Here is a 27,780-nt window from a genome sequence, read left to right on the forward strand (position 1 = left end):
AGGTGCTGTGCCCTGTCTCTTGGTAGATACGCCCTCTCTCGTATGGAGTCTATCCTCATACCTATGAACTGTATCCTGGTTGGTTGGAGGACTGACTTCTTGTAATTGATTAGGAAACCCAACTCTTCCAGGCATTGAATTGGGTTAAGTAGATCTTGCTGAAGATCTGACGGATTGGAGGGTACTATTAGCCAATTGTCAAGATATGGGAAGATTAGTAATCATTTGCAATGAAGAGCCTCAGCCTCAGCCACTGCCAAATGTTTTGTGAAGACTCTCTGGGCAGATGAGCATCCAAAAAGGAGTACTTTGTATTGATAATGCATGTTCTCTATTTGGAAACAAAGGTCACCACCAGTAGGAAAGGTGGATCGGGATATGCGCATATGCATCTTTCAGATTGAATGAACACACCCAATCATTCAGTTGTTTGAAGGGTAGGACACATTGCAGAGTTGTCATCTTGAACTTTTCCATTTGAGCGATTTGTTGAGGGGACGGAGATCCAATATTGGTCGAAGATCCCCTGTGCGTTTGGGAATGAGGAAATATTGGAAATAGAATCTCTTGTGGATATAGGAAGGTGGGATCTGTTGGATGGCTCTTTGCACTAACAGGCTCTCTCCTTCTTGCCTTAAGAGAGGAATTTGGTCAGGATGCCTTACTGGCGGGGCTGGTCAGGGCAGATTCGGGGGAATACTGAATTTTAAGTGATACCCCTGTCGAATTGGATTCAGCATCCAGCGGTCAGATATTATCTGGGACCACGCTGAATAATGAATGGTGACTCTGCCCCCAACCGGACTGGGTGGCTGTGGCTTGGACTGTTTCAAAAACCCTGTTGGTTTTTCTGGTTTGTGTGTTGTTGTGTCTTTTGTGGTCTACAGTCCCACTGACTACCTCTTTGTGACTCTTGTGGAGACTACAGGCAGGGCTATTAGTAGACTGGAACCCTAATACTGGGTATATTGCTTTCGATGGTAATATGTTTTTTTTGTATTGCGAGAAAAGCTGCTTGAAAGCAATGGGTTGGTCTATCTGCAGTGTGAGTGACTACACCGCTACATTTTGCTCTTTAATTTGTGCTGTTTCACAAAGCTTGTCTCTGAACAGGTTATTCCCTAGGCATGGCAGATCTGACATCTTCTCGTGTATGTCCTCTGATTGCTCTTGCTTGTAACCAGGCTGTACGATGGGCTGCTATAGAAGCTGTGGAGGTTCGCAAACTTGTTTCAGATCTTCCTAAACAGAACGGAGAAGATGCTGAATCCCTTCTTCTAGTAGCTGAGTTGATATTTGCTTGCCAGATTCAGAGCATACAAAGGGCTTTACTTGCTGCAAGCACTCATAAATGTACTGCACCATATAAAACTGATGCTGCTGTATATGCAATGTTAGCATCGAGCTCTGAAAAATCTTTTTGCTAAAATTGTCCAAGATTTTGTTGTCTCTACCTAGAGGAGAGTTCACGTGAAACCTTGATTTCTTCACTCTCTTCATGGCCGATTCTACTACAATGGATTTGTGAGGTAATGGAACTGGACCGTAGCACTGAGACTTTTTGAGACAAAATTTTAAGTCCAATTTTCTAGCCACAGGCAGATTAGATTGTGGGGACACCCAAGACTTCAGTAGTACCAAATCTAGAACTGCATGAGATGCCAGGGCTGTTGGTTCTGAAGGAATGTCCAAGATCTTTAGTATTCCGAACACCTCTTTCCAGGGATCTGGGATCTTTCGAATTTCTACTTTTATTCCATTTTCTCAACAAATTTAGAATATGTAAGATCTTCTGGGGGAGAGTATGTTCTGGGGGTTTGTCTGATGGGAAGCCTCTTGATGAGGCTGGTGACAACAGAGGAGAATGGAAGGAAGGGGGGAGGTTGGCCTATCTGGTTTCTCCTTAGGCATGGGGAGCCCTCTAGTGATATAGGGCTCATCGGGTTATCTACCCTGGGTGGCAAGTGGCTTGGCGTGTCTCCTCTTATCTCCGGTCCGGGATGGGGAATTGCATTCTTGGCGGGCTGACATCTGGCTATAAGGAGGAGAAAAATCCCTGATAACTGCTCCATTACTTCAGCTGACTTTAGTGTGGGAGAAACTGGAGTACGCTTCTTTGTCAGTTCTGTGTGTGTTGAAGATGAAAAGTAGAATTGTTAATGAGGTCTTGGTGGGGGGATGGCTGCTAAGTGTATGTCTGAGGCCGGGGGAATGTAGAGACCTACAGTGCCTAGGATCCTCAAATGCCGTCTTGTCCCTAAAGAACAGAGTCTCCTGAAGCTGGAATTCCTTGTGTTTCCGCCTCGAAACCATTGACAAGTCGGAATAGACTTGTAACTCATTCTGCGATGATCCTGAGGAGATAAAAGATGGCGATCTCGTTGGGGACGACCATGGTACTGGTGTATAAGTTTGGAGAACAGGCTCCATAGCTGCAGAGATCTCTAAATCCGTCTGCGGTCGCTTTCTTGGCGATTACCAGGGTGTCGAGGGTTCCCTAATCCAATGACACTCCTGGGACTGAGAGGTCATGGCTGAGGCCCCTGGGCACTGAGCTTGACTTCTCCTTGGTTTACTTTGGAAGTCCTAATTGCATCATCTGCGGCGGTCTTGAATCATGTAGCTTCATAACTTGCTTTGTTTGCAATGGACCTGTGTCGCATGGAGTTGTGTGCTTCAGTCGCAATGGACCTGGGTCACGTGATTTGGGCGGTAGTGCTCAGTGCATCGAAGGTCATGTGGTATGTCATGCTGGTGCACTGATGCACCAACTGCTTGGGGCATCCATCTGACTCATGTCTTTTTGGCTGGCTTTGACGATGCAGATCTCGACTGTGGTTTTGCCTCTATCACCGAAGCACTGCCCTTACTTTTTGGGGCTTGGCTTTAACTGGTTTGGAATGTTTGTCCAATGGCTTGGAGGCCATTGTTGTTTTGTGACCCTCTGAGATGGCTCATTTTTGTTACTCCCTACAGTAAGCCTTTGGTCCTGGTGAAGACTGTACGGAGTGCCGTGGGAAAGGCGCATAGCTTCCTGATCGTGAAGATCTGGCCTCCTTCTCTTGAGGTCTGGCAGTTTCTTCAGGCCTTTGAGGCCGAGCCCAGGGAGTCATGCGGCTACAGTCTCAAATTGTTGTGCCCAGCTGGTGCAGACATGTGTTCACAGGAGCAGTATTTAAAGCCTGTTTTTGTTTTTTACATTGTTGAGCACTGATAAGTGCTGTGTGAAACAATTAGATTTCAATCACCTGAGGTGAGAAGATTTACGTCCGTTCAGTGGGGCGGAAAAAACGCAACTGAGATCAGCTGTGCATGGGCAGAGCATCAAAGCTCTGCTATTCTGAGAAGGTTCCGACTACGTGCCACCGCACCCAAGACAGCATGGCTAATTCATTTTGTTTATCAACAGAAAACAAATTTTATTTGTATGTATATCATTAACTTGCTGTACGTTCCTTCTTCATACTTTCAGCTAGTCTGAACTGTAGAAACAGTATAAACAAAAAAAAAAGTCAAGTTGTATATAGCAGATTACCTCAAAACAGTCACCAAAGTCAATATGAAGAATCTTCCCACTCAGTCTGTCCAGCATCAGGTTGGATGGATGTCTTCAGAGAAAGAGATGCCACAAGGCAGCGAATCAGTAAAGTATATATCTTATCTTTACCACCCCAACCCCTTCAAATAAAGAGCTGGGGCAGCAGAGCTTTACTGCAAACAGACTCATACTTTCACTATAGGGTTGCCAACTGGCTCCAGATTTTCAGGACAGGTTGATACAGTCCTGGTTTCACCCCATTGCATGCTGGGACTTATTCTGTTCCCTGTACATACCCGGATCAGTCCAGACTGTGGGTTGAGCCTCCTGTCCAGCAGATGGAGACAGACCAAAACTGAAAGGGTATCCTATATCTATTCCCAGTACTCATAGACATGCTTAACTCGCACAATATCTCCCTCAATCAAGTAATTTGTATAATTGTATATTTTGTAAAATATGTTATCTTGACGTTACTTCTTGTTATTTTCACTGGTTTCGCCTTTCTTCTCTTTTCTCTTTCCTTCAGGCATCTCCTTATAGCCTTCTTTATTACAGCACCCCTGATGCCACTCGCTCCTCCTTGCTACCCCCTGCCCCGCACCTGTTAAATGTAATTTCCATCTTTTTGTTGATGTAAACCGATATGATGTGTCTACTAATGTCGCTATAGAAAAGCTGTTAAATAAATAAATAAATATATCATGACAGAGCCTATCCTGTAACCCTTCGGTATTTGTCCGTCTCCAGCAGGTGCATCAGCTCACCCTGCGGTTTCCTGATTTGGGCTAGTCAGCCTTTCCTTTTCTTCCTTTTGGGATCAAGCAAGTAGTAATTTCCTTCGGGATTGTTTTAGGATTTTTCCAATTACAAAAAAAAAAAAAAAATTCAGACTGTGATTTTATTTCCTCTCTTTTTTTTTTTTTTTTTTTTTACAGGAGACGGTTCAGTCTCCTGGCTCTTGCCAGACTTAGGGGGGCTTTGCCCCTTGTGCAGGGCATAGCCTAAGTCCGTGACTGCAGAGCATTCAGGGGGTTATTTTTAGTTGTCAGCTGTTTTTTTTTCTTCAGCTCGCAGCTCCTCTTTGGTGGGGATGCTGCAACCAAGCACCTGCTTAGCTTGTGGGGAGCCCTAGTCGCGCCTGTCACGCGAGGGGCTCTGCTCTGTCTGCCGGGTGAGGAAGGCCCCTCCTTGGCAGGGCAAGCAAATTTACCTCGGGGACGAAATCTCCCACGCATGGCTAGGCCGTTCCCGGGTCGGGAAACCGCGGCCATCTTGGGGATTTCGGCAGTTCCCGATTCGGAGCTGCCAGGGGCTGGGGAGCAGAATTTCCAGGAGTTTCCCCCCTATTTGAGCCCGAGCTGTCCCAGGATGAGGTCCCTGACCCTCCCTCCCCTCCCCCTCCATCCTGCCCCCCCCCCCCCGGCAAATCCAGGACCCGTTTTTCCTCGGATTTTGTTCTCCTCCTGCATAAATCTTATTTGGCCAGCTTGCAGGAGGAGGAGGAGGACCCTTCCCCAGGCCCCCTCCCGTCGAAAATTCCATGTCCAACCCCGCTGCCCATTCTCCCTGTCCCGGAGCCCCAGGGATCTGTTAGGGTGTGGGTGGTCCCGGGGGTAGCCCCTATTCCTGATCCCCCGGTGCCCCCAGTTCTTCCGGATCCCACTACGGATTTGGCGAGCGCACTCCCGCCCCTGGAGGGGGATGATCCCAGGGTCCTCCGAATGTTTCAAAGGGAGGAGTTGGAGCCCCTCATCCCTTTTGTCCTTCAGGAGCTGGGGCTGGAGGGGCCCCCTGCGGACACGCTTACGGCCTCTTTACCCAAGGATATGGACCCGGTCCTGGTGGGACACAGGGCTCCGGCAAGCACTTTTCTCTTTCACCTCATGCATAAGTTGCTGCTCCCACGGGAATGTCCTTACAAGGTTATTGAGTTGCTCAATTGAGCTTTTTGGCTACTTGCTTGATCCTATTCACGTTTTGTTGTTTTCTGCTTTGACAATGGTTATACTGAAGGGCTGCAGGGTAGGCTCTGTCCTGATATAGGATACCCTTTCAGTTTTGGTCTGTCTCCATCTGCTGGATAGGAGGCTCAACCCACGGTCTGGACTGATCCTGTACTACAGGAACGAAAATTAACAGGTAACCCTTCATTATAAAGTACTTTCAAAGCAGATATGACTTCCCAAGGATCAAGCAAGCAATAAAGAAAAAACTGGTAAATTTAACAAGTGAACAACTGAAAGAATTCTGAATGAACAAGAACGCTCTTACTTAAAATATTGTATTTTCATCTGTAAGATGCTTCCGGTGCCTTGACTAATAATAATCCAAAAAATCAGATAATTGAAAAACCTGTAGAGAAAATAGAACCTTCGAGTGGACGTAACAGATCTAGTACGGGAGGGTGTCTGGACTGATCCTAGTACTACAGGAACGAAAATTAGCAGGTAAGAACCAATTTTCCTTTCCTTGAACGTACCCGGAGCAGTCCAGACCGTGGAATGTACCAAAGCTTCCCTAAACAGGGGGGAGGGACCAAGATAGTCCCGCTTGAAGAACCTGCCACCCGAAGGAGCCAAAAACTGGAGCCTGCACATCAAGGCGGTAATGACGAGCAAAGGTATGCAGGGACATCCAAGTAGCTGCCCTACATATTTCCTGCGGAGAGACCGATTGACTCTCCACCAAAGAAGTAGCCTGAGACCGTAAGGAATGAGCTTTTAAACCTTCCGGCACTGTCCGACCCTTACAGATGTAAGCCGACGCAATGGCTTCCTTTAACCAACGCGAGATAGTAGCCTTGGAAGCCTTATTACCTTTATTTGGACCACTCCACAGAACAAACAAGTGGTCAGAGACCCGGAACTCATTTGTAACCTGGAGGTAACATAGCAAAACTCGTTTTATATCGAGGTGTCGCAGATCACCTCCAGATGTATTTGTTACTTCTGACGAAGAAAAAGCCAGAAGTTCCACGGACTAGTTGACATGAAAGGAAGACATGACCTTTGCTAAAAAAGAGGGTACCGTCTTAAGGGATACCCCTGAATCAGAAAAACATAGAAAAGGTTCCCTGCACGACAACGCTTGGAGCTCTGAAACTCTTCTGGGTGATAAAAAGGAAACAAAAAAGACGGTTTTGAGAGTCAAATCCTTAAGCGTAGCCCTCCTTAAAGGTTCAAAAGGAGCTTCGCAGAGAACCTGGAGAACCAAGTTAAGACTCCACGAGGGACAAGTAACCCGGACCGGAGGATTCAAGTGCTTGGCTCCCTTGAGAAAACAGACGACATCTGGATGAGCCACCACTGAGTAACCGTCAATGGTACCTAAGAGGGAACCGAGAGCGGAGACTTGTACTGACTGAAAGACAAGCCCTTGGAGAGACTGTTCTGGAGAAAGGAAAGGACCTGGGAAACCGGAGCCTTACGATTCGATACACCCGAGGCGGCATATGCACTTTTGAAAACCTTCCATACTCGGACATAAGCAAGCGAGGTAGTTGGCTTCCTGGCCCGCAACAGAGTGGATATAACTTCTTCTTAATATCCCTTCTTCTCAATTTACGCCATTCAAAAGCCAGGCCGCTAGACAGAAGCGATCCGCCTGATCGAAAAATACGGGACCCTGTCGAAGAAGATGGGGAAGATGACCGAGGTGGAGAGGACTGTCCGTGGCGAGATTCACGAGGTCCGCAAACCATGGTCTGAGTGGCCATTCTGGAGCCACTTGAATGACGGGACCGCGATGAAGCTCGATTCTTCGGAGCACTTTGTCCACTAATGGCCAAGGAGGGAACACGTACAGTAGAGCGTCGTGGGTCAGGAAGGACCAGGGCATCTACCCCTTCCGCACAATGTTTCCGTTTGCGGCTGAAGAACCGAGGAGCTTTCGCATTGCTCATGGTGACCATCAGATCCAAGTGAGGGGGACCCCACCTGCGGATGATCAGGTTCATCGCTGCGTCTGACAACTCCCACTTGCCGGGGTCTAACCGCTGGTGACTGAGGAAATCCACCTGAACGTTCTCCTTCCCCGCAATATGGGACGCAGCTAAGCGTTCTAGGTGACACTCCGCCCATGCGAAGAGCTTGCTGGCTTCCAGAGTGACTAGGCGACCCCTGGTGCCCCCCTGTCGATTGATGTAGGCTACCGTGGTAGAGTTGTCCGATAGGACCCGCACCGCCTTGTGATGGAGTAGGGGAAGGAAAGCCTTGAGAGCCAGGCGAACCGCTCGAGCTTCCAATTGATTGATGTGCCAGCGAGATTGGACCGGAGACCAATACTCCTGAGTAGACTGGGTCTGGAACACAGCTCCCCAGCTGGAGAGGCTGGCGTCCGTTGTTACCACTATCCACTGCGGCGTCTGAAGTGACACCCCCTTCCGAAGATGGAGAAAGAGAGATTGATCAGGCAGGTGACTGGTGTGTGTGTGTGAGAGAGAGAGAGAGAGATTGGTCAGGCAGGTGACTGGTGTGTGTGTGTGAGAGAGAGAGAAAGAGAGATTGATCAGGCAGGTGATTGGTGTGTATGTGTGTGTGTGTGAGATAGACTAGTCATGGGCCCTAAGGAAGAAGAACATGAGGACACAGCTTCAGCAGCCCTTGCTGCTTCTGGTATGTGCTATTAGCCTACAATGGAAAGGAATATGAGGGTAAGTAAAGGTGGCTTTTTAAGTTTATCTTTCTTGATTGACTGCCATTATAATTATTAGGTATTTTGTGATGTGTCTGCTGTTAGAAATAGTTTATTGGTGTTTGGAGAATTTTTAATAATTTTGAAAATGTTTACTGATTGGATGTTATTCCATTTATCAGTTGTTTTGAAACATTTATTATATTCTAGTTTTAGAATTATTTTATATTTCTCGGGGAATGTATAAATAGAAATGTGGAGACAAAAACTGAACTGGAAACAGCAAGAAGCCAAACTCTGTATGCAGTGCAACAATGCAAAAACAAAAACATTAGCTTTATGGTCACTTTATTCTGTATTTGGTGAGGGTCTGTCTGTTTTCTGCATGTGTGACCCAGCTAAGGGTGTTCTGCGAGCTTGCAGTTTCTTGGTAGGGATCTATAGCAGCTTGGCTTGTTCTGTTTCCTAATAGGAGGTGTATTGGTGTTTAGGGCCTGGTGTATTTTTGCAGTGCTGCCTTTCATAGGTAGGGTTACTACTGTTTGAGTTCCATAATGCAGGTGTAACTTTGTGCACGTTAATTTGTGAACATTATTTCAGATCCTGGAAGTCTGATAGGTGTTATATTTTTGTTTTGCACAGAATGCAGAGTGGCTTTTTTGGATTTCCATTCCAGTTTCTGTTTCTATATTTGTAATTTGTGGTCTTTCTGTACTTGGTGAAGGTTGATTCTGTATGTGTGACCGAGGTGAAGCATTTTACTAGCATGTAGGCATTTGTATCAATATTATTTGTTGTGTTTTCTCAATAGAACATGCATTGGTGGTAAATTACTGTTTTTCATAAGGAGGGTTATTGCGCCTGGTAGGAGAGCGTGTTTATGTTGATGTTATTGAGATGTCACCTGAAATATCTTTTTTTGTATGGTAAATTGAACGGGGAATGTACTAGTTCTGCTCTGCACCCATTGTTGGGGTCGAGGGGATTCCCCTGGAATGCAGTGTGTTTGTTTACATTGAGCCTGGTGATGGTCACATGTTCAGTGTCACGCATGTGAGAACCATCTGTGAGGTGTGTCCCGACCGAAAAAAGGTTGAGAACCACTGCCCTAGAGGGTACTGTTCTACAGTGGACAGCTAGACAATGGGGGGACTAGGATAAAGAAAGGGGAGGGAAGTCCCCCCCTAGGCTCCCACTGTCTCTGTGAGAGGAAAAAGAAGAAAACTTTCAACGTCCTCTTTTTTTTTAAACAAGAATTAAGTACTTCCTTGATCCAGACCCAAAAGGAAAGAAGATCCCCTCAGGGAAACTAAGGGAAGAAGAAGAAGGGGAACCGTAGGTTCAGCTGCCTGGCATCTGCTGGAGACAGACAAATACTGAAGGGCTGCAGGGTAGGCTCTGTCCTCATATAGGACACCCTTTCAGTTTTAGTCTGTCTCCACCTGCTGGACAGGAGGCTCAACCCCACGGTCTGGACTGATCCGGGTACGTACAGGGAACAGTATTTTCTTTTAATATTTAATTTGTACTGATTACACAAATCTGAGTAATGTTATTTATATAGCCTTTATTTTTCTATATTTACACCTGTCATTTTGAGGTTCTGGTAAAATTGTATCCTCTTTATCCCCTTTCCCCCTCCTTGACAGGCCTGCTGCCAGTTTAGATCGATAATACATTTGCATTATAGACCGTGGCTATAAATATGGAAGTACACGTGAAGAGAAGAAAAAGATTTCTAACTGTATGGAACCATTGTCAGTTTGATTTATTTACCTTAAATAAAGATAATTCTCTTACCTGTCTCCTAGGCCTAAGATGTACCCAACCATGGACATCACAGCTAGAGAGCGAGTGTAATTCGTTCTTCTGTCAAACCAAACCTGAATACAGAATACACAACACATCAGTCAAGATCTTAAGCCATTCACTTCACTATCCTTTCAGTTGATTTAACAAACAGCTTTCCTAGGGGAGAGTCACTAGCCACAGCATTAAAATATCTGTGAAACTATTGGAGATTTTAATCTATAATTTACTCAAAATTTAAATATGTTGATAAAGATAAATGATGTATTACATTTTAAATTTATATACCACTTTCTACCAAAAAAGACCCAAAAGCAGCTTATAAGATAGCAAAAATAATCTACATACATAAAAAATAATGTATCAAAATACAACCAAAACAGCCAACAAATGAAAACCTCTCTACAGTCCCAAGCTGCCCTCCTGTGTGTGCTGCAATAAGAGTTGAAAGATGTAGGAGATGAAGGTTGGAGAAAGTAGCTGGGCTTTCCCTATGTTCCTGCTGTGGGTTCAGACTTGGAAGGTGTGGAGGATGATACCCAGGCAAGGCCTCAGCTCTCTCTACACTTACTGTGGTGGATTCAAAATTGGGAAGTGTAGGAGATAATAACTGGGCTCTTTGCTGCATTCTCAGTGGTGTCTGCAACTCTGAAACTGGGAGTTTAAAGTATCAATATAAGGGTGCCGAAGCACGTTGTCCTGGAACAATGATTCTTAATTTAAGCCACCATGTAAGCTTGTATTGCACTGCAATGAAAAATATCACATTCCAATTGTATATAATCTCATATGTGAAATGTAAAAATCAGCTGAGCACAGCCCTATCTGTGTGTAAGCACTGGTGGATAAAGCTAGATGTACCTCAGAGCTGGGGCTCTTCAGCCACAGGAGTTTGGAAAGGTCATCGCCAGCTGTGTTATTAACAGCATGTTCAAAGACCTCCACTTTCTGCATTAAAGTTAGGTGGTCATAGTCAGGAGCCATCTGCATGAAAATAGAAAGAAAGGCGGACAAATAAGAACAGATGATGTTTCATGCTGGTTCAGACCCAAATCCATCGAGCCCAGCATCCTGTCTCCAACTATGCTCATTCCATATTTAAAGTATTTATTGTATGCTTATAATGAAAACCCGTGATAAGTGGATGACAAAACACAGCATTAAATCAATTATAAAATATAATATAAGCACAATAAAATATGAGTCAATTATCTAAAAAAAAATCAGCAATCATAATCAAGTTACCCACAAGTACCTGGCAGATTCCAAAAAGCAGATTATTTCTTTTTATTGATTTAAAATTTCTTATTGACTGTTTCCCTGACTGAAAAAAGGTTGGCAAGCGGTTTACAAAATGAACATGCATTGTAAATACATCAATCAAATAAAAAAACATACATAATACATATACTAATGACACATTTTTTGCAGAGCACAGAAACAATACCACTAACAGACTTCCATCCAAAACCTTAATTTGCTCCCAGAGATAGCAATAGCTTTCTCTAGTCTTCCTGGCTAATAATGCGTTATGAACTTTTATTCCAGAACTTGTGCATATGCTCGTCACCTTGACCATGTCCTCTGGCAACAGATTACACAGCTTGTGAGCTGAGTGAAAAAGTATTTTCTACAATTTGTTTTAAGTTTGCTGGTTGCTAATTTCATTAAGTGTTCCCTTGTTTTAAAATTATTTGAAAGGATAAAATTAACCATTCTGTTTCATCACACTCATAATTTTATAAATTTTTATCAATTGTCTGTTTCCCAATCTGAAGGGCCCTAAACTCTCCTCATCCCCTTTATCCTCTGCACTTTTGCTAGCTCTGCTTTGTCTTTCTGAGATGGAGCAACCAGAACTGCATGCATGGCTCAGTACAGAGGCAATATATTTTCGGTTTTATTCTCCATTTCTTTTTTGGATCATTCATAATCTTTTTTAACTTTTTCTTTATTAAGTTTTAATATATGCAAACATATTCCCAGAGGTTTTCCAAAAAGTACAAACAAAAAAATTTAAAAATTATACTTCAACAAAGAAAATCCTCCAAGATCAGAGCTCCACAATCAAAGAGGAGGCAACAAAAGATATGTAGTACTTATTCAAATGATATACAAGACATCAAAAAACGGGTCATTCCTAACATTCTATTTTCCTTTTTGACTACTGCTGCTGTTCAGATTTATCAAATCTCCAGCAACAATCTCACCACAGCCACAGAAGCTGGTACTTGCAAATATGTACTAACTAATGGAAGAGTAACTTGCCTATTACATTGTAAAAGAGCAATACCAGTTGGGGAGCCATGCATCAGAACCAGTCCATTCATGGTCAATGGTTGCCAGAGGAGGCGCTATAGTCCATCAATTGTCTAGAGGCGAGAGCTGTGTGCTTGGCCCTACAAGCCTTTCTTCCCCTGGTGAGGGGAAAGCCGGTGAGAATGTTGTCAGACAACGTGACAACGGTGGCGTACATCAATCGGCAAGAGAGCACTAAGAGTCAAGCGGTGGTTCAGGAAGCTCAAGAACTGATCCGCTGGACAGAGCAGCATCTAGCGTTGCTAACAGCCTCTCATATAGCAGGCATAGACAATGTGCAGGCAGATTTTCTAAGCCAGCAACAACTGGATCCCAGAGAGTGGGAACTGTCAGAGGAAGCAATGTTCCTAATTTGACGCAGGCGGGGTTCACCATGCATGGATCTAATGGCAACTTATCGCAATGCCAAGGCTCCACGATTCTTCAGCCAAAGATGGGAATGAGGAGCTGAAGGAGTGGATGCCTTGGTGCTTCCTTGGCCGTCTGACATCCTGCTCTACGTGTTTCCGCCTTGGCTGCTGGTGGGCAAGGTCTTGCGGCGCATAGAAGGAATCCAGGCGCCAGAGTGACAGAGACATCTGTGGTTCGCAGACTTAATCAACCTAGCAGTAGGCGCCCCATTGAGATTAGCTCATCTACTGAATCTCTTGCATCAGGGGCCCATATTTTCAGATCAGGCGCATTGCTTTTGTCTAGCGGCCTGGTTTTTGAGCAGCAGCATTTAAGAAAAAAGGGTTACTCTGAGGGAGTTCTCTCTACTCTCTTACAGTCTAGAAAGACCTCTACCTCCTTAGCATATGTGAGGGACTGGAGAGTCTTTGAGTCCTGGTGCATGGAGCAAGGGGTGGATTCTAGGCGAACATCCGTTGCTCAGCTTCTTGCCTTTCTGCAAAATGGTCTGGCTAAAGGGTTATTCTTTAATTACCTCCAGGTCCAGGTGGCGGCCTTAGGATGTCTTTGAGGTGAAGTGAGAGGATTTTTGCTAGCTACCCATCTGGATGTGGTCAATTTTCTCTGGGGGCCAAGCATTTGTGTCCTCTGGTTCAGAAACCATGTCCTTCTTAGAGCCTTAACGTAGTCCTGAAGAGCATGTGTGCAGCCCCATTTGAGCCCATAAGGTGAGCGACCATAAAAGATCTCACGTTGAAGGTGGTTTTCTTGGTGGCTATTTGTTCAGCTTGACGAATCTTGGAGCTTCATGCCTTGTCGTGTAGGGAGCCCTTTTAGAGAATTTCATATTTGGGAATTTCTTTATGACCTGTTCCTTCCTTTCTGCCAAGGGTAGTATCGTCATTTCATATAAATCAATCAATGAAGCTCCCGTCCTTTTCGGTGTTAGATTCATTGGTGTCCCAGTCAAAAGAGTTGCATCTTTTGGACGTGAAGCATGTGTTGCTTCGTTACCTGAAGTTCACGAACGGCTTCCGTTTGTCAGATCATCTTTTTGTGCTTTGGGGTGGTGCAAAAAGGGTCAAAAAGCGCCTAAGGCTACAATTGAAAAATGGCTGAAGGAGGCAAATTGGCTCAACATATATTTGTCAGGGTCGCCCAGTCCCGGAGGGGATAACGGCGCATTCTACCCGTTCCCAGTTGACTTCCTGCTCCGAGTGTCAACAGGTTTCGCTGCAGGAGATCTGTAAGGCGGCTACTTGGAAATTATTACACACTCCAGGCCCCTGGGGCCATGGGTTTTGATGAGCGTGTACTTCGAGTGGGACTTTTGCAGTCCTACCCCATTTTAGGGAAGCTTTGGTACATCCCAGGAGTCTGGACTGATCTGTGGTACTATAGGAATGAAAATTAGCAGGTAAAAACCAATTTTCCTATAGATCTCATGCTCCTAATGCCAGTAATAAGCAGTGGCTATTCCCTAAATCAAATTAATAGTTTATGGACTTTCCTCCAGGAAATTGTCCAAGCCTTTTTTAAACTCAGCCACAATAACTGTCTTAACCACATCCCCTGGCAATGAATTCCAGAGCTTAATTGTGTATTGAGTGAAAACAGAATATTCTTTAATTTGTTTTAAATGTGTTATTTGCTAACTTCATACAGTGCTTCCTAATCCTTGTACTATCTGAAAGAGTAAATAACCGATTTACATTTACCCACTCAAGCCCTTTCATTTTATAGAATCTCTATCATATCCCCCTCAACCATCTCTTCTCCAAGCTGAACAGCCCTCCTTCTCTTTTATCATTTCGATCGTCCTTCTCTGTACCTTCTCCATCGCAACTATATCTTTTTTGAGATGCGGCGACCAGAATTGTACACAGTATTCAAGGTGCGGTCTCACCATGGAGCGATACAGAGGCATTATGACATTTTCCGTTTTATTAACCATTCCCTTTCTTATAATTCCCAACATTCTGTTTGCTTTTTTGACTGCTGCAGCACACTGAACCGACGATTTCAATGTGTTATCCACTATGATGCCTAGATCTTTTTCCTGGGTGGTAGCTCCTAATATGTAACCCAACATCGTGTAACTACAGCAAGGGTTATTTTTCCCTATATGCATCACCTTGCACTTATCCACATTAAATTTAATCTGCCATTTGATGCTCAATCTTCCAGTCTCGCAAGGTCCTCCTGCAATTTATCATAATCTGCTTGTGATTTAACTACTCTGAATAATTTTATATCATCCGCAAATTTGATAACCTCACTCATCGTATTCCTTTCCAGATCATTTATAAATATATTGAAAAGCACCGGTCCAAGTACAGATCCCTGAGGCACTCCACTGTTTACCCTTTTCCACTGCAAAAATTGTCCATTTAATCCTACTCTCTGTTTCTTGTCTTTTAACCAGTTTGTAATCCACGAAAGGACATCGCCTCCTATCCCATTACTTTTTAGTTTTCGTAGAAGCCTCTCATGAGGGACTTTGTCAAACGCCTTCTAAAAATCCAAGTATACTATATCTACCGGTTCACCTTTATCCACATGTTTATTAACCCCTTCAAAAAAATGAAGCAGGTTTGTGAGGTTTAAGTCATATTGTTTTTTTCAAGTTTAGTTGCTACAACTTACTGTTCTTTTGAGATGTGTAATTTTTCAAGTTTAGTCCTATTATTAATTTATTTCAATTTGAGTCCTTCTGCCCATCTTCTCCTTCAGACTAGTATTGTTAGGCTTCTATATCTGTTGATCTCTAGCTATGTGTTACTGTTCTAATGTGTTAAGTTAGAATTGAGTAAATAAAGAAATTGCTCTCTTTGTGTCTGTCTGGTGGGAGGCTGCAGTACAAGCAGTGATCCGGGGGTGTCTGCAGAATGAGAAAGGACTTGTCAACTCTACATAACATTTTTCATGGCTTCCACTACTTTTAACTGTATTGTTTCTTTTTTGATCTCATTCCTGGGTCTCATTTTTGTTTTGGTATGCACCTGAGCTTCAGAGACCACAGATCCCTTCTTCAGATAGAAGCCTTTATATCTAATGATGCACTGGGGCATGATCCCTGTGAGTAATTTCACTAGCTCTGCTTAATATTCCTCCACTGAAAAAACGTATATTTAGTGAAATGTTACTGATTTCATGGAACAAATAAAAAGATTTAATAAACTGAACCAGATTAGTTCCAGTGGCTTAGGTGGCAAGTGCTGAAAATACAAAGGAGCCAGATCTTTGCCTCTTACTCTTAGCATAATCCGATGCTCAATATTGAGAAGGATCTTCTTTTTCTCTCGATAGTCTCTGATCAGAGCATGCAGTGTGTCACAGTGTGGGACCCAGCCGATCAGACCAGAGTTCGTAGACAGTGGTATGACAGCATATCGCTGGATGCTAAATGACAAAATAAAAACTGGTTAATCCGTTAATCTGTTTTACAGTCCTAGGTAAAGTATACTACGAGACATTTCCATATTAATATTTAAATGAATAATCTACAGCATAGATCTAAAGCAAGTAAGTGAAAACAAAAGTTGGATTACAAACAGAAAAAGATTTTACTAATACATCTGTGATCCAGCTACATAATCAGATGATCAGTTCTCGGGGTCTGGAGCAGAAGAATCATCTGCAGCACAGTTCATTTCATTTATTAAAATTTATTAATCGCCTAACACTAAAAGGCCTAGGCGATACACATAAAATACATACACAACTGAAGCCCAGTCTCTCAGTGCAGTGGTCTCTACTTTAGGAACTCTCTTCAGATATGGGTCTCAGATATGTTCATTGCATAGTGAAACATCTTTCTACTTGCACACATCCCCGCTACGTACCACCTATCAGAACCCACATGGGAAAGACATTAAATGGAAGGAGATCCTTCTCATGCTCCTAATGTATACAGCAGTGCTTCTCAACCCAGCTTCAGGACACACCTAATCAGTCAGGTTTTCAGGACCCCCAGCAGTGCAGCAGCCACAGAATCCACAATTTGCCCTTCAGGACTGAGGGCCCATTGAAGAGAAATCTCTGAAGCTGAAGACTCATTTCCTCCTCCATGCTAGCCCATACATATATATTACCTTAGGCTCCATTTGAATCCAGGGGCATTAAGGATCAGACGCAGATCCTGCACCTGTATCCTGGTCCTATAAACGCTTGCAGACTTTGGCAGTTTCCTGCAAAATTGTTGCCCAGGGCCAGGAAAAAGCATCCAGTATGGATCAAGACTGCCCTATTGGAACCACTGCAAAATCCCAAAATGTGCCTCTGGGTTCAGGCAACTGCAGTGGATTTAGGAAGTACTGCGTATTTAAGACTTGCCTTTCCGGGCTCAGGGCCATGCCCACCACTGCAATAAAATGGATTCCAGAGCCCCCTCTGAAACCAGAGTCTCAGCCAGTGATCACCCTACAATGGCGGTACTGAGCTTCACAGCAATCCCAGCAATATCCACTTTTCTCAGACTAGATGCTTGTGCTGCTCTCAGGCTCGCCAATGAATGACACATGCTCCCCAAGAAATTAATAAAGGGACACCTCAAACAGCACCAACTGACCAGCGCCTGTGATTTTCATGCAATTTTAAAATGGCCACCAGTACCCCAACCATGACCTGCAACCCGGCAAAAAAAAAAAAAAAAAAGCGCTGCCAGTCACGGAAGCCATGCTGAAAGGCTCCTTACCTGCATCGTGCCACTGTACTAAGGCCGCATACTGTGCAGAGAGTGGGCTTTGTATTCCCCATGCCATCATTGATGTGGGTGCTCATAGGCCCTTAGTTACAGTGAAACACTTTTTGACATGTCACACAAGAAGTCATTATTCCTGTTCTCCTAAGTTTTTGATTTTGATCATAGGCAGCCTTTAACAAGTATAACATTGTAATATGACATTTGTGCTATAACCTTGTGCTTTTTTTTCTTAGACAGTAAGATGCTATAAGCTAGATAAAATTGCAGAAAAAACTGGACAATAGGGTCATAGAAACATATCTAAAACAAGGACAAGGCCAGTTGACAATCCATCTAAAGTTATAACAAACAAACATTCTTAGACACAAGGCCGCTAATGCTGCAAAATTCCCAAAAAACATTTACTTATGAGATGAGAATTAAATTACTATATGGCCATTCAGATTATTTGTTTATATTAGAAAGCCAATCATAGAAATTTTGATGATTATGTAACCTAGTTTATGGATTGGAAATATAGAGCTGTAAATTCTATATAATGCTTTGTTACCCCTATCTCTCTAAAGGATCCCAAAAAAAGGAACACAAGGAAGAATACCTGGTGAAACTGAGGGAGACGAAAAAAGTAATCAAGAAAGCAAAAAGTCAAGAGGAAGAAAGGATTGACAAAGAGGAAAAGCGAGGTTACAAAACATTCTTCAAATATTTAAGAGAAAGGTTCAAAGAGATGACAAGGATCAATGTGTAGAGAGAGATGAAGAAATGGCGGAAATATTAAACAAATACTTCAGTTCGGTATTCACTAAAAAAGACCCTAGAGAAGGACAGTCGCTAGTTAACAAGACTGTGGATGGGGGTAGAGTAGACAAAACGCTGTTTACAGAAGAGAATATATGGAAAGAGCTAGGAAAACAAAGTGGACAAAGCCATGGGGCCTGATGAGGTTCATCCCAGGATACTGAGGGAGCTCAGAGATGTGCTGGCAGGTCCGCTGCGAGACCTGTTCAGTAGATCCCTGGAAATGAGAGTGGTGCCGAGTGATTGGAAAAGAGCAGTGATGGTCCTGCTTCACAAGAGTGGGAGCAGAGAGGAGGCTGGAAACTACTGGCTGGTTAGTCTCATCTTGGTGGTGGGAAAATTAATGGAGACTCTGCTGAAGGAAAGGATATGAACTATCTACAATCCGGTTGGTTGCTCAATCCAAGGCAGATTGGATTCACCAGGGGAAGATCCTCTCAGACGAATCTGATTGATTTTTTTGATTGGGTGACTAGAGAATTGGATCAGGGAAGAGCACTCAATGTGATTTACTTGGATTTTAGTAAAGCTTTTGATATGGTCACACTTAGAAGACTCATGAACAAAACGAGAAGCTTGGGAGTGAGCGCCAAGGTGGTGGCATGGATTACAAACTGGTTGACAGATAGAAGGCAGCATGTGATGGTAAATGGAACTTACTCTGAAGAGAATACCATGTTAAGTGGAGTTCCACAGGGATCGGTGTTGGGACAGGTTCTGTTCAATATCTTTGTGAGCGACACTGTGGAAGGGATAGAAGGTAAAGTTTGTCTATTTGTGGATGATACTAATATCTGCAACAGAGTGGACACACCGAAGGAGTAGAGAGAATGAGATGTAATTTAAGGAAGCTTGAACGATGGTCGAAGATATGGCAGCTGGGATTCAATGCCAAGAAGTGCAGAATCATGCATCTGGGTTGTGGTAATCCAAAAGAGCTGTATGTGATGGGGGGTGAAGGGCTGTTGTGCCCGGAGCAAGAGAGAGACCTTGGGTGATAGTGTCTTGCGATCTGAAGACAGTGAAGCAATGTGACAAGGCAATAGCTAAAGCCAGAAGAATGCTGGGCTGCATTGAGAGAGGAATAACAAGTAACGAAAAGGAGGCGATAATCCCCTTGTATAGGATCTTGGTGAGGCCTCACCTGGAGTACTGTGGTTCAGTTCTGGAGACCATATCTCAAAAGGGACAGAGACAGATGTAGGCAAGTCCAGAGCAGGGCGACCAAAATGGTGGGTTGTCTTCATCAAATGACTTATGATGAGAGGTTGAAGGACCTAACTATGTATACCCTGGAGGAGAGGAGGTGCAGGGGAGATATGGCAAAGACCTTCAGATACCTAAAAGATTTTAATGATGCACAATCAAGGACAAACTTTTTACATTGGAAAGAAATCAATAGAACCTAGGGGTCACAAAATGAAACTCCAGGGAGGACGACTCAGAATCAATGTCAGAAAATATTTCTTCACAGAGAGGGTGGTGGATGCCTGGAATGCCCTTCTGGAGGAGGTGGTTAAGACAACAACTATGAATGATTTCAAAGGGGTATGGGATAAACACTGTGGATCCCTAAAGGCTAGAGAATGGGAATGAAGAAAAGAGTGCATAGAGGTAACTTGCTGGTGTGGCAGTTATTACACTTAACCAATAAGCCTTCATACTGTTGATGCAACTCCATCATTGCTCTCTGCTTCAAGGCAGGGGAAATAGAGGAAAAGGGGAATTAGATTCAGACAGCAACCAACAAAGACATGAATTTACAGTCTGGGAAAACAAATAAGCATGGGCTAACTTGCTGATGTGGCAGTTACTACCCTTAACCAATAAGCCTGATACTTTTGATGCAACTCCAACACTGCTCTCTGCTTCAACAGCAAGAGGTAACAGGGAATTGGACCCAAAACAGCAACCAACAAGGGCCCTGACTTTGATGGTCTGGGAAACTGATAAGTATGGGGTGACTTGTATGGCACAATAGATACTACCATAGGCTTGCTGGGCAGACTGGATGGCCCGTTTGGGTCCTTTTCTGCCTTCATTTCTATGTTTCTATCAGTAAAATCATTTGAGACGGAGTTTATGCTGGTACCTTGTGTGATACCCTGCCTCTCCATTTAATATTTATATTATAGCATTTAATAAAACACTTTTCTCTTCAGCTGTTGGCTCTAAGTTTCTATTTTCACTGCTCACAGTCCAAAATGCCCAAACCAGGTACACATGCAGGTGAAGCTAACTTTCAATAAAAAATGTGGCTTTCAAATTTAGAGGCAAATTGCATTATTTGATTTACATGCAAATGACTCATTTTAATACTTGCATTGCTCCAGATTGATTGGGAGGAAGATAATGCACAGTATTTGAAATATTCCGTGTTATCACAGCTTTGAGGCACTTACCACATAGCTAAGACAGACAGAAGTCAAACAAAGATCAAAGTCCTGAATTTCAAAAATACAAACTTTGTCAAAATGGGAGAAATAGAATAATAGTCCAGATTAAAATAAAACAGAAAATGTCATAATGCCTCTGTATCGCTCCATGAGACCGCACCATGAGTATTGTGTACAATTCTGATCACATCTCAAAAAAGATATAGTTCCGATGGAGAAGGTACAGAGAAGGGCGACCAAAATGATAAAGGGGATGGAACAGCTCCCCTATGAGGAAAGGCTAAAGAGGTTAGGGCTGTTCAGCTTGGAGAAGAGACGGCTGGGGGGGAGGATATGATAGAGGTCTTTAAAATCATGAGAAGTCTAGAACAGGTAAATGTGAATCGGTTATTTACTTGTTTGGCTACTAGGACGACTAGGGAGCACTCCATGAAGTTAGCAACCTAATTGGAGAACGTTCTTTTTCACTCAACGCACAATAAAGCTCTGGAATTTGTTGCCAGAGGAGGTGGTTAGTGTAGCTGGGTTTAAAAAAGGTTTGGATAAGTTCTTGGAGGAGAAGTCCATTAACTGCTATTAATCAAGTTTACTTAGGGAATAGCCACTGCTATTAATTGCATCAGTAGCATGGGATCTTCTTAGTGTTTGGGTACTTGCCAGGTTCTTATGGCCTGGATTGGCCACTGTTGGAAACAGGATGCTGGGCTTGATGGACCCTTGGTCTGACCCAGTATGGCAATTTGCTATGTTCTTTCTTAAAAGGAGCTATAATAAAAGCGAAAAAACCTTTATGTAAGAAAAGTTAATAAAAGTAAGAGAAAAAGGAAACACATACAGTTCTCCAAACAAGTGGCTGAAAAAATAAAGGCAAAAAGATCAGCATTCAAAAAGTGCAAAGGAACTCAAAAAGAGGAACATAGGGAAGAATATCTGGTGAAACTGAAAGAGACGAGGAAAGAAATGAGGATGGCAAAAGCTCAAATGGAAGAAATGATCGCCAAAAAGCTAAAGTGAGAAGACAAAACATTTTTCAGTTATATCGGAGAAAGGAGGAAGGTCACAGGCAGTATTGTAAGATTGAAAAGAGGCAAAGGTCACTGAGAAAGACGATAAAGCAGAAATATTTAAACTACTAATTAAACTGTGTGTTTACTAAAGAATACCTTGGAGGAGAACCGTTGCTGGTAGGCAAGAATATGGATGGGAATAAGGTAGATATAACCCCATTTACAGAAGACAGTGTGTGGGTGGAACTAGCAAAACTGAAGATGGACAAGGCTATGGGGTTTGATAAGATACATCCTAGGATATGAAGGGAAAGGTGCTGACGGGTATACAGAAAGACTTGTTCAATAGATCCTTGGAGACTGGCTTGATGCCACAAGACTGGAGAAGGGCAGTGGTGGTCGTGCTTCACAGAAGTGTTAGCAAGGAGGAGGCCGGAAACTACAGGCCAGTTAGAATTACTTTGGTGGTGGGAAAATTAATGGAGCCGCTGCTGAAAAAAAAGATAGTCAACTTGATTGGGCAACTAAAGAATTAGATCAAGGATGAGCAAAGCTTTTGATATGGTCCCATATAGGAGGCTCATGAACAAAACGAAAAGCCTGGTTGTGGTTCCTAAGTTGGTGGAATTGATTACACATTGATAAAAGTGAGTGGTGGAAAATGGAACCAACCTTGAGGAGAGAATGTTGATAAGTGGAGTGCTTCAAAGATTGGTTTTGAGGCCAGTTCCATTCAATATCTTTTTGAGAGATATAGCAGAAGGATTAGAAGGAAAAATTTGTCTTTTTGTGGATGACACTAAGATCTGGAGTGGATACACCTGAAGGAGTAGAGAAAATGAAAAGTGATCTAAGAAAGGTTGAAGAGCGGTCAAAGTTTTGACAGCTGGGATTCAATGCCAAGAAGTGCAGAGATCCAAAGGAGCTCTATGTGATGGGGAGAAGGTGGGAGCACAAAAGACTGATGTGCACAGACCAGGAAAGAGACTCTGGGGTGATACTGTCTGATAATTAATCAAGGCACTGAAACAATGTGACAAGGACTGCATAGAGTGAGGCATAACCAGCAGTAAAAAGGAGGTGATAATACTCCTGTACTGGTTTTTGGTGAGGTCTTTTTCTGCTGTCATTTATTTACTATGCTACTGTTAAAGCCCTAAGGCAGTTTAATAAGTGACCTCCTTAGTGATGTGTAACATTTTTATCCCTTTTAACCACCTGAAGGAGGAGCCTTTATTGTCTCAAAAGCTCAAATAAAACAATCGTTGGCTAACTCTTATGACGGTTGTCTAATAAACAGTATCACAGCCTTCAGAGTATCAATTTTAACCATGATTTCTCATTAGAAATAGAGTAATAAAAACAATAGTTTGTTTAAATCACACTACAAATAAGACTTCTTAGATCAATGAAAATTTAGATTATCCTTGATTTTTCATAATGACATCTTTATTTAATCTTATTCTTATGGTGCAATAATCAAACTGCCCACATTGGTTCAGAATCCCACAAGGTATGCACCAATAATAAAAGCAAAATTATGCATTAGATTTTCACCTGCTTTTTCAACAATGTTTTTCTGACCAAAACTACACATTAGAATCCCTCCGCCATATATGGATAAAAGTACGAACATTGTTCCATGACGTATTTAATTTTACCTGCATAGAACATTCACATTTTTCAGAAAAAAACATTTCCACAGGTGAAACCTTGTTTTATCTGTGGAAATGGCTTTAAAAGTTGCTCTTGTAATGTTATTTTCTTTAGAAGTTTTGCAAGAAATGGGCTCAATATATATCAGTTCAATTTACTTGTTATTTATGGACATAATACCTAAGGTTCTTCCGGAGAGATGCTGGGTCATTGGCCAGCAGAGTGTTGACCAGTCCAAAGAGTTGCATCACCCTTTCATCCTGACGCAGGTCTTCATGGCCTTTCAGCAAGAACATAAACTCGTGCCCATTGCTTCCTGTAACAGACAGCAATAAAATGCGGAGGACTCTTCTGATGCATGGAAAGTACGACAAGAATAGCAACTACTTTTCAGGTTTTTTTTGTTTTATTTTTTATTTATGCATTTTTAAAGAATATTACAAAGCAAAAAAACTCTGTACAGAAACATTGGAGAAATAAACAATTAAAGAAAAACAAAATTTACCTAGACAGGAAACATAATTATCTCCAAAATGGGAACACTAGTCGAGTAGGGGCGGGGGGGAGGGGGACTAGAAACATATAGAGGAGATCAATATAATTAGTAAAATAGTACACATAGGAAAAGGCGGGTTTGTTTTTTTAACACTCCATCAATTTATAACCTAGGAAATTTCTTGGGTAGTTAAGCGAGCATTTTCTTTGGCCTCGAAGAATTCCCACAATTGATCTAGACTGAAAAAAATAAACATATTAGCATTCATCTTAAGGAATCACTTGCAGGGATATCGAAGAAGAAAATTTGCACCAATGTCCAAAGCATCTTGTTGCATATTCAAAAAGGCTTTACGCTGCTCTTGAGTAAATATGGCCAAGTCAGGAAAAATCCGCACTTGATCCCCATAAAAGGAAACATTAAGATGCAAAAAATATCGCCTCATAACTAAACTCAAATCCTGCTGAGAATAAAAAAGAAATCAGAAGAGTAGATCTGTCAAGAGACCTCTTCCATTGAATTTTCCAAAAAGGCAGTCAGATTAGACATCTACTGCATTAGGAGGAGCAAGAGATTGATCTCCCTTCTGCTTATACGGAATAAACATAAATTTAGTTAAAGCTGGAACTTTTTCAGAAGGAATTTGTAAAACATCCATGAAGTATTTCCTCACTGTAGTTATTAAAGGTTGCAGGGGAATGGACGACCTGGGGCAAGGCAGAAGGCTAAGGGGGAATGACTGGCACCACCAGTATCGCCCAAACTAGGTCACCGGGAAGGGAACCTAGGCTGAGCAAATAAAGGGGCCAAGCCCCCCTAGGAACCCCAAGAGCGAGGGAGACAGGACTGTTTCCCTAACACAGTCAAGAAATTGACAAATTTAAAACAGTTAAGTTTTTTGTTTTTGTTTTTGTTTTTTTTTTACAAAGAAATGACTTGAAACAATACTTGCTTGAGCTTGCCCCAGAGAAAAGAATCAAAGAAGGAACCCCGAAGGGAAAAAGGGCAAGCTAACAGGGAACCGCAGGGTGAGTTGTCTGGCATCTGCTGGAGACAGACAAATGCTGAAGGGCTGCAGGGTAGGCTCTGTCCTCATATAGGACACCCTTTCAGTTTTGGTCTGTCTCCACCTGCTGGAAAGGAGGCTCAACCCATGGTCTGGACTGATCCGGGTACGTACAGGGAATTTCCTCTTCCAAGACTGTTACAGTCCTTGTCCCAAGGGGGACTTGCTAGAGGTAGGGTTCTCCCAGACAGCAACATCTCTTTGGGGTGGGGCTCCAATTCTGCAAGGAATGTCAAGTTCCGGAGGTCTCTTGAAAATCAGCCATCTTCTGTCCCCCGGGCTTACCCTACAGGACAAAAGGCCTTGTACCTGCTATTAATTAAGTTGACTTAGAAAATAGCCACTGCTATTACTAGTAACAGTAACATGGAATAGACTTAGTTTTTGGGTACTTGCCAGGTTCTTATGGCCTGGATTGGCCACTGTTGGAAACAGGATGCTGGGCTTGATGTACCCTTGGTCTGACCCAGTATGGCAGCTTCTTATGTAGGAAAAGGGAGACCCAGCTTTCAGCTTCCCACAGGAGACATCTCCAAGCCTTCAGGAGATAGCTGTGGGGGATCCTGAGAAAGTAGAGGTAAAAGGATACGGTGCAAGGCTGTCCCTCTTTTTGTAAATGTTTGGCTGGCTGCGGGATAGTCCCATGACCGGCTGCACTCATCCCCAGCTGCTGCCGATGCTGGGAGAGCCTTCTTCAAGGCTAGGACACTACCGACCTGGCCCGACACCGCCTGAAGACGCAGTATTGCAGGAACACTGGCCTATGTGTGCGCTGTGCTGCTTCCTAGGTGCGTGCATGTGAACCAGTACTTCCTTTAAAGGCCCCACGGCAGGAAACGGCCCTCAGTGCTTCTCAATGCTGTCAGGACTCCCTTTGCATATAAGCCGGTCAAACTTCTGCATCATTGCCTCAGCAACAGGTCCTCCTGCCTTGCAATGCGTGTTACTATTCTCCTGTGCCCTGTCTTGTTTCCTTGCCTCAGTGTCCTGCCTGCTTTGCCTGATTCCTACCATGCCCTACCTCTATTGCCTTGCCTTGTCCATCCTGGTCCTCCATGTACTATCCGTCTTGGCCTGATTCCTGGTATTGACCTTTGCTTCGGACCTGGACTACTCTCTTGCCAGCTGCCTGCCACTGACCATTGCTTCGGACCCAGACTATGCTTACTCGCTGCCTGCCCCGACCCTCGGCCTGTAACTGGCCTGTAACTGGCTCCAGACTCTTTCGTCATCTTTGCCCTGTGGGACCATCGCTTAAGTCCTGCCAGCCCCTGGAACCAAAGGGCTCAACCTGCGAAAAACAAGACTGCTACAGGTGAAGCCCCAGCTCTTCACCAGCCCAGGGAGTGTCTGCCAGCTGTTGGCATGGGCCAGTTGGGTTCGCTTACTAGGCTGTGCCAACTATGCCTCAGCACAAATCCACTTCCATTACACTCTTGTATTTGCTGTGTACTTAAAATGGCACATCTATTACCAAAATATTTCCTGGGACCTCCCCTTGCTGCAGCAGGTAGAGGTCCAACTCCCCTTCTCCCCCCATGCCGGAGAGGACGGTGGGCAGACGCCGCGGCAGCCAGACTTCCACAGGGAGCAGGAGTCACCGCAGAAAAAGAAAGGTAGGCGGAGTGAAGCCGTCGGGCTGCGACGGTTGCAACAGGTATTAATACCTAAGCCAGGTTCATGGCAATCTGTTCCAAGATCACACTGACTCTGCCCTGGTATCCTTAGGGTTTCCAGGCCGGTGAAGAAATCCTGTTCAACAGGGATCTGCACTTGTGGCACCTCGGCTTCCTGTTTCTTGGTGGAACATTTCTGGATTTCTTCCCTGGGGGATGCGCTCTCAGTTTCAGTTATTCCAAGGAGGCTGATGGCTCTATCTCGGTGGGTAATTCCTTACTTAGTAACAGTAATGACGGCAGAAAAAGACCAAAATAGTCCATCTAGTCTGCCCAGCAAGCTTCCCAATGTAGTAACTACTGCTCCGTGCAGGTTACCCCCATGTTTCTCTTAAGGGTAGAAACTGCCACTCTGTGCAGGTTACAGGAAAATTGGTCCTTACCTGCTAATTTTCGTTCCTGTAGTACCACGGATCAGTCCAGACTCCTGGGTTTTGCCTCCCCTCTAGCAGATAGAGACAGAGAAGTTTTAACGGCCTCTGTCCTATACCCCTGAGGTGCCACCTGGAGTCTGTCAGTATTATACTGTACCCAAGCAGAGAAAAGTAAACTAGTACAACCAAAATTTCCCCCCGTCGTAGAGCAGAGGGAATGAAAAACTGGTAACATGAAAAAAAACATGCCCATTCTCCTACCCTTTGAAGGTGGGCGCACAATATCAAAATGCATTGAATAAATCTGCAGAATATGAACATCAACCGGCCAAGCGGACTCTCCATTTCCCCATGGGTGGGACTCTGGCCTGATCTGTGGTACTACAGGAACGAAAATTATCAGGTAAGGACCAATTTTCCTTTCCCTGTACGTACCTGGATCAGTCCAGACTCCTGGGATTTACCAAAGCTTCCCTAACCAGGGTGGGACTGAGAGAGTCCCGCTCGGAGAACACTGGCCCCAAAGGAACCAGGCTCTGGGGCCCGGACATCTAGACAGTAATGCCTAGCAAACGTGTGCAGAGATTTCCACGTAGCTGCTCGACAAATCTCCTGCGGCAGCACCTGCTGACATTCCGCCCACGAAGTCGCCTGCGATCTAGTAGAATGAGCCCTGAGACCGACCAGAATCGGACGACCCTGAACTAGGTAAGCCGAAACAATAGCTTCCTTCAGCCAGTGTGCAATGGTGGTTCTTGAAGCTTTCTGACCCTTCCTGGGGCCACTCCATAGGACAAACAGATGGTCCGAAAGAAGGAAACCGTTCGTGACCTCCAAATAACGTATCTCCACACGTCTGACGTCCAACTATCTTAACTCCCTAAACTCAGAAGTAGAAAGATCTAGGCCCGCCAA

At 43.8% G+C, this 27,780-nt stretch overlaps 1 protein-coding gene across 8 annotated transcripts in view; it reads right to left on the minus strand.

The window, feature by feature from the left end:
• Positions 1-27,780, minus strand: part of MTOR (mechanistic target of rapamycin kinase) — a 284,248-nt gene that overhangs the window by 17,205 nt on the left and 239,263 nt on the right. For all 8 annotated transcript variants that reach the window (XM_029578927.1, XM_029578922.1, XM_029578924.1 and 5 more), the window contains 5 exons: positions 23,434-23,569; positions 15,946-16,093; positions 10,844-10,966; positions 9,974-10,056; positions 3,536-3,608 (listed from right to left, as the gene is read on the minus strand). In XM_029578927.1, the coding sequence (XP_029434787.1) occupies positions 3,536-3,608; positions 9,974-10,056; positions 10,844-10,966; positions 15,946-16,093; positions 23,434-23,569 (563 nt within the window). The remainder of the gene's footprint in view (positions 1-3,535; positions 3,609-9,973; positions 10,057-10,843; positions 10,967-15,945; positions 16,094-23,433; positions 23,570-27,780) is intronic.

The sequence above is a fragment of the Rhinatrema bivittatum genome, chromosome 15 (genome assembly GCF_901001135.1).
Source record: "Rhinatrema bivittatum chromosome 15, aRhiBiv1.1, whole genome shotgun sequence".
NCBI lineage: Eukaryota > Metazoa > Chordata > Amphibia > Gymnophiona > Rhinatrematidae > Rhinatrema > Rhinatrema bivittatum.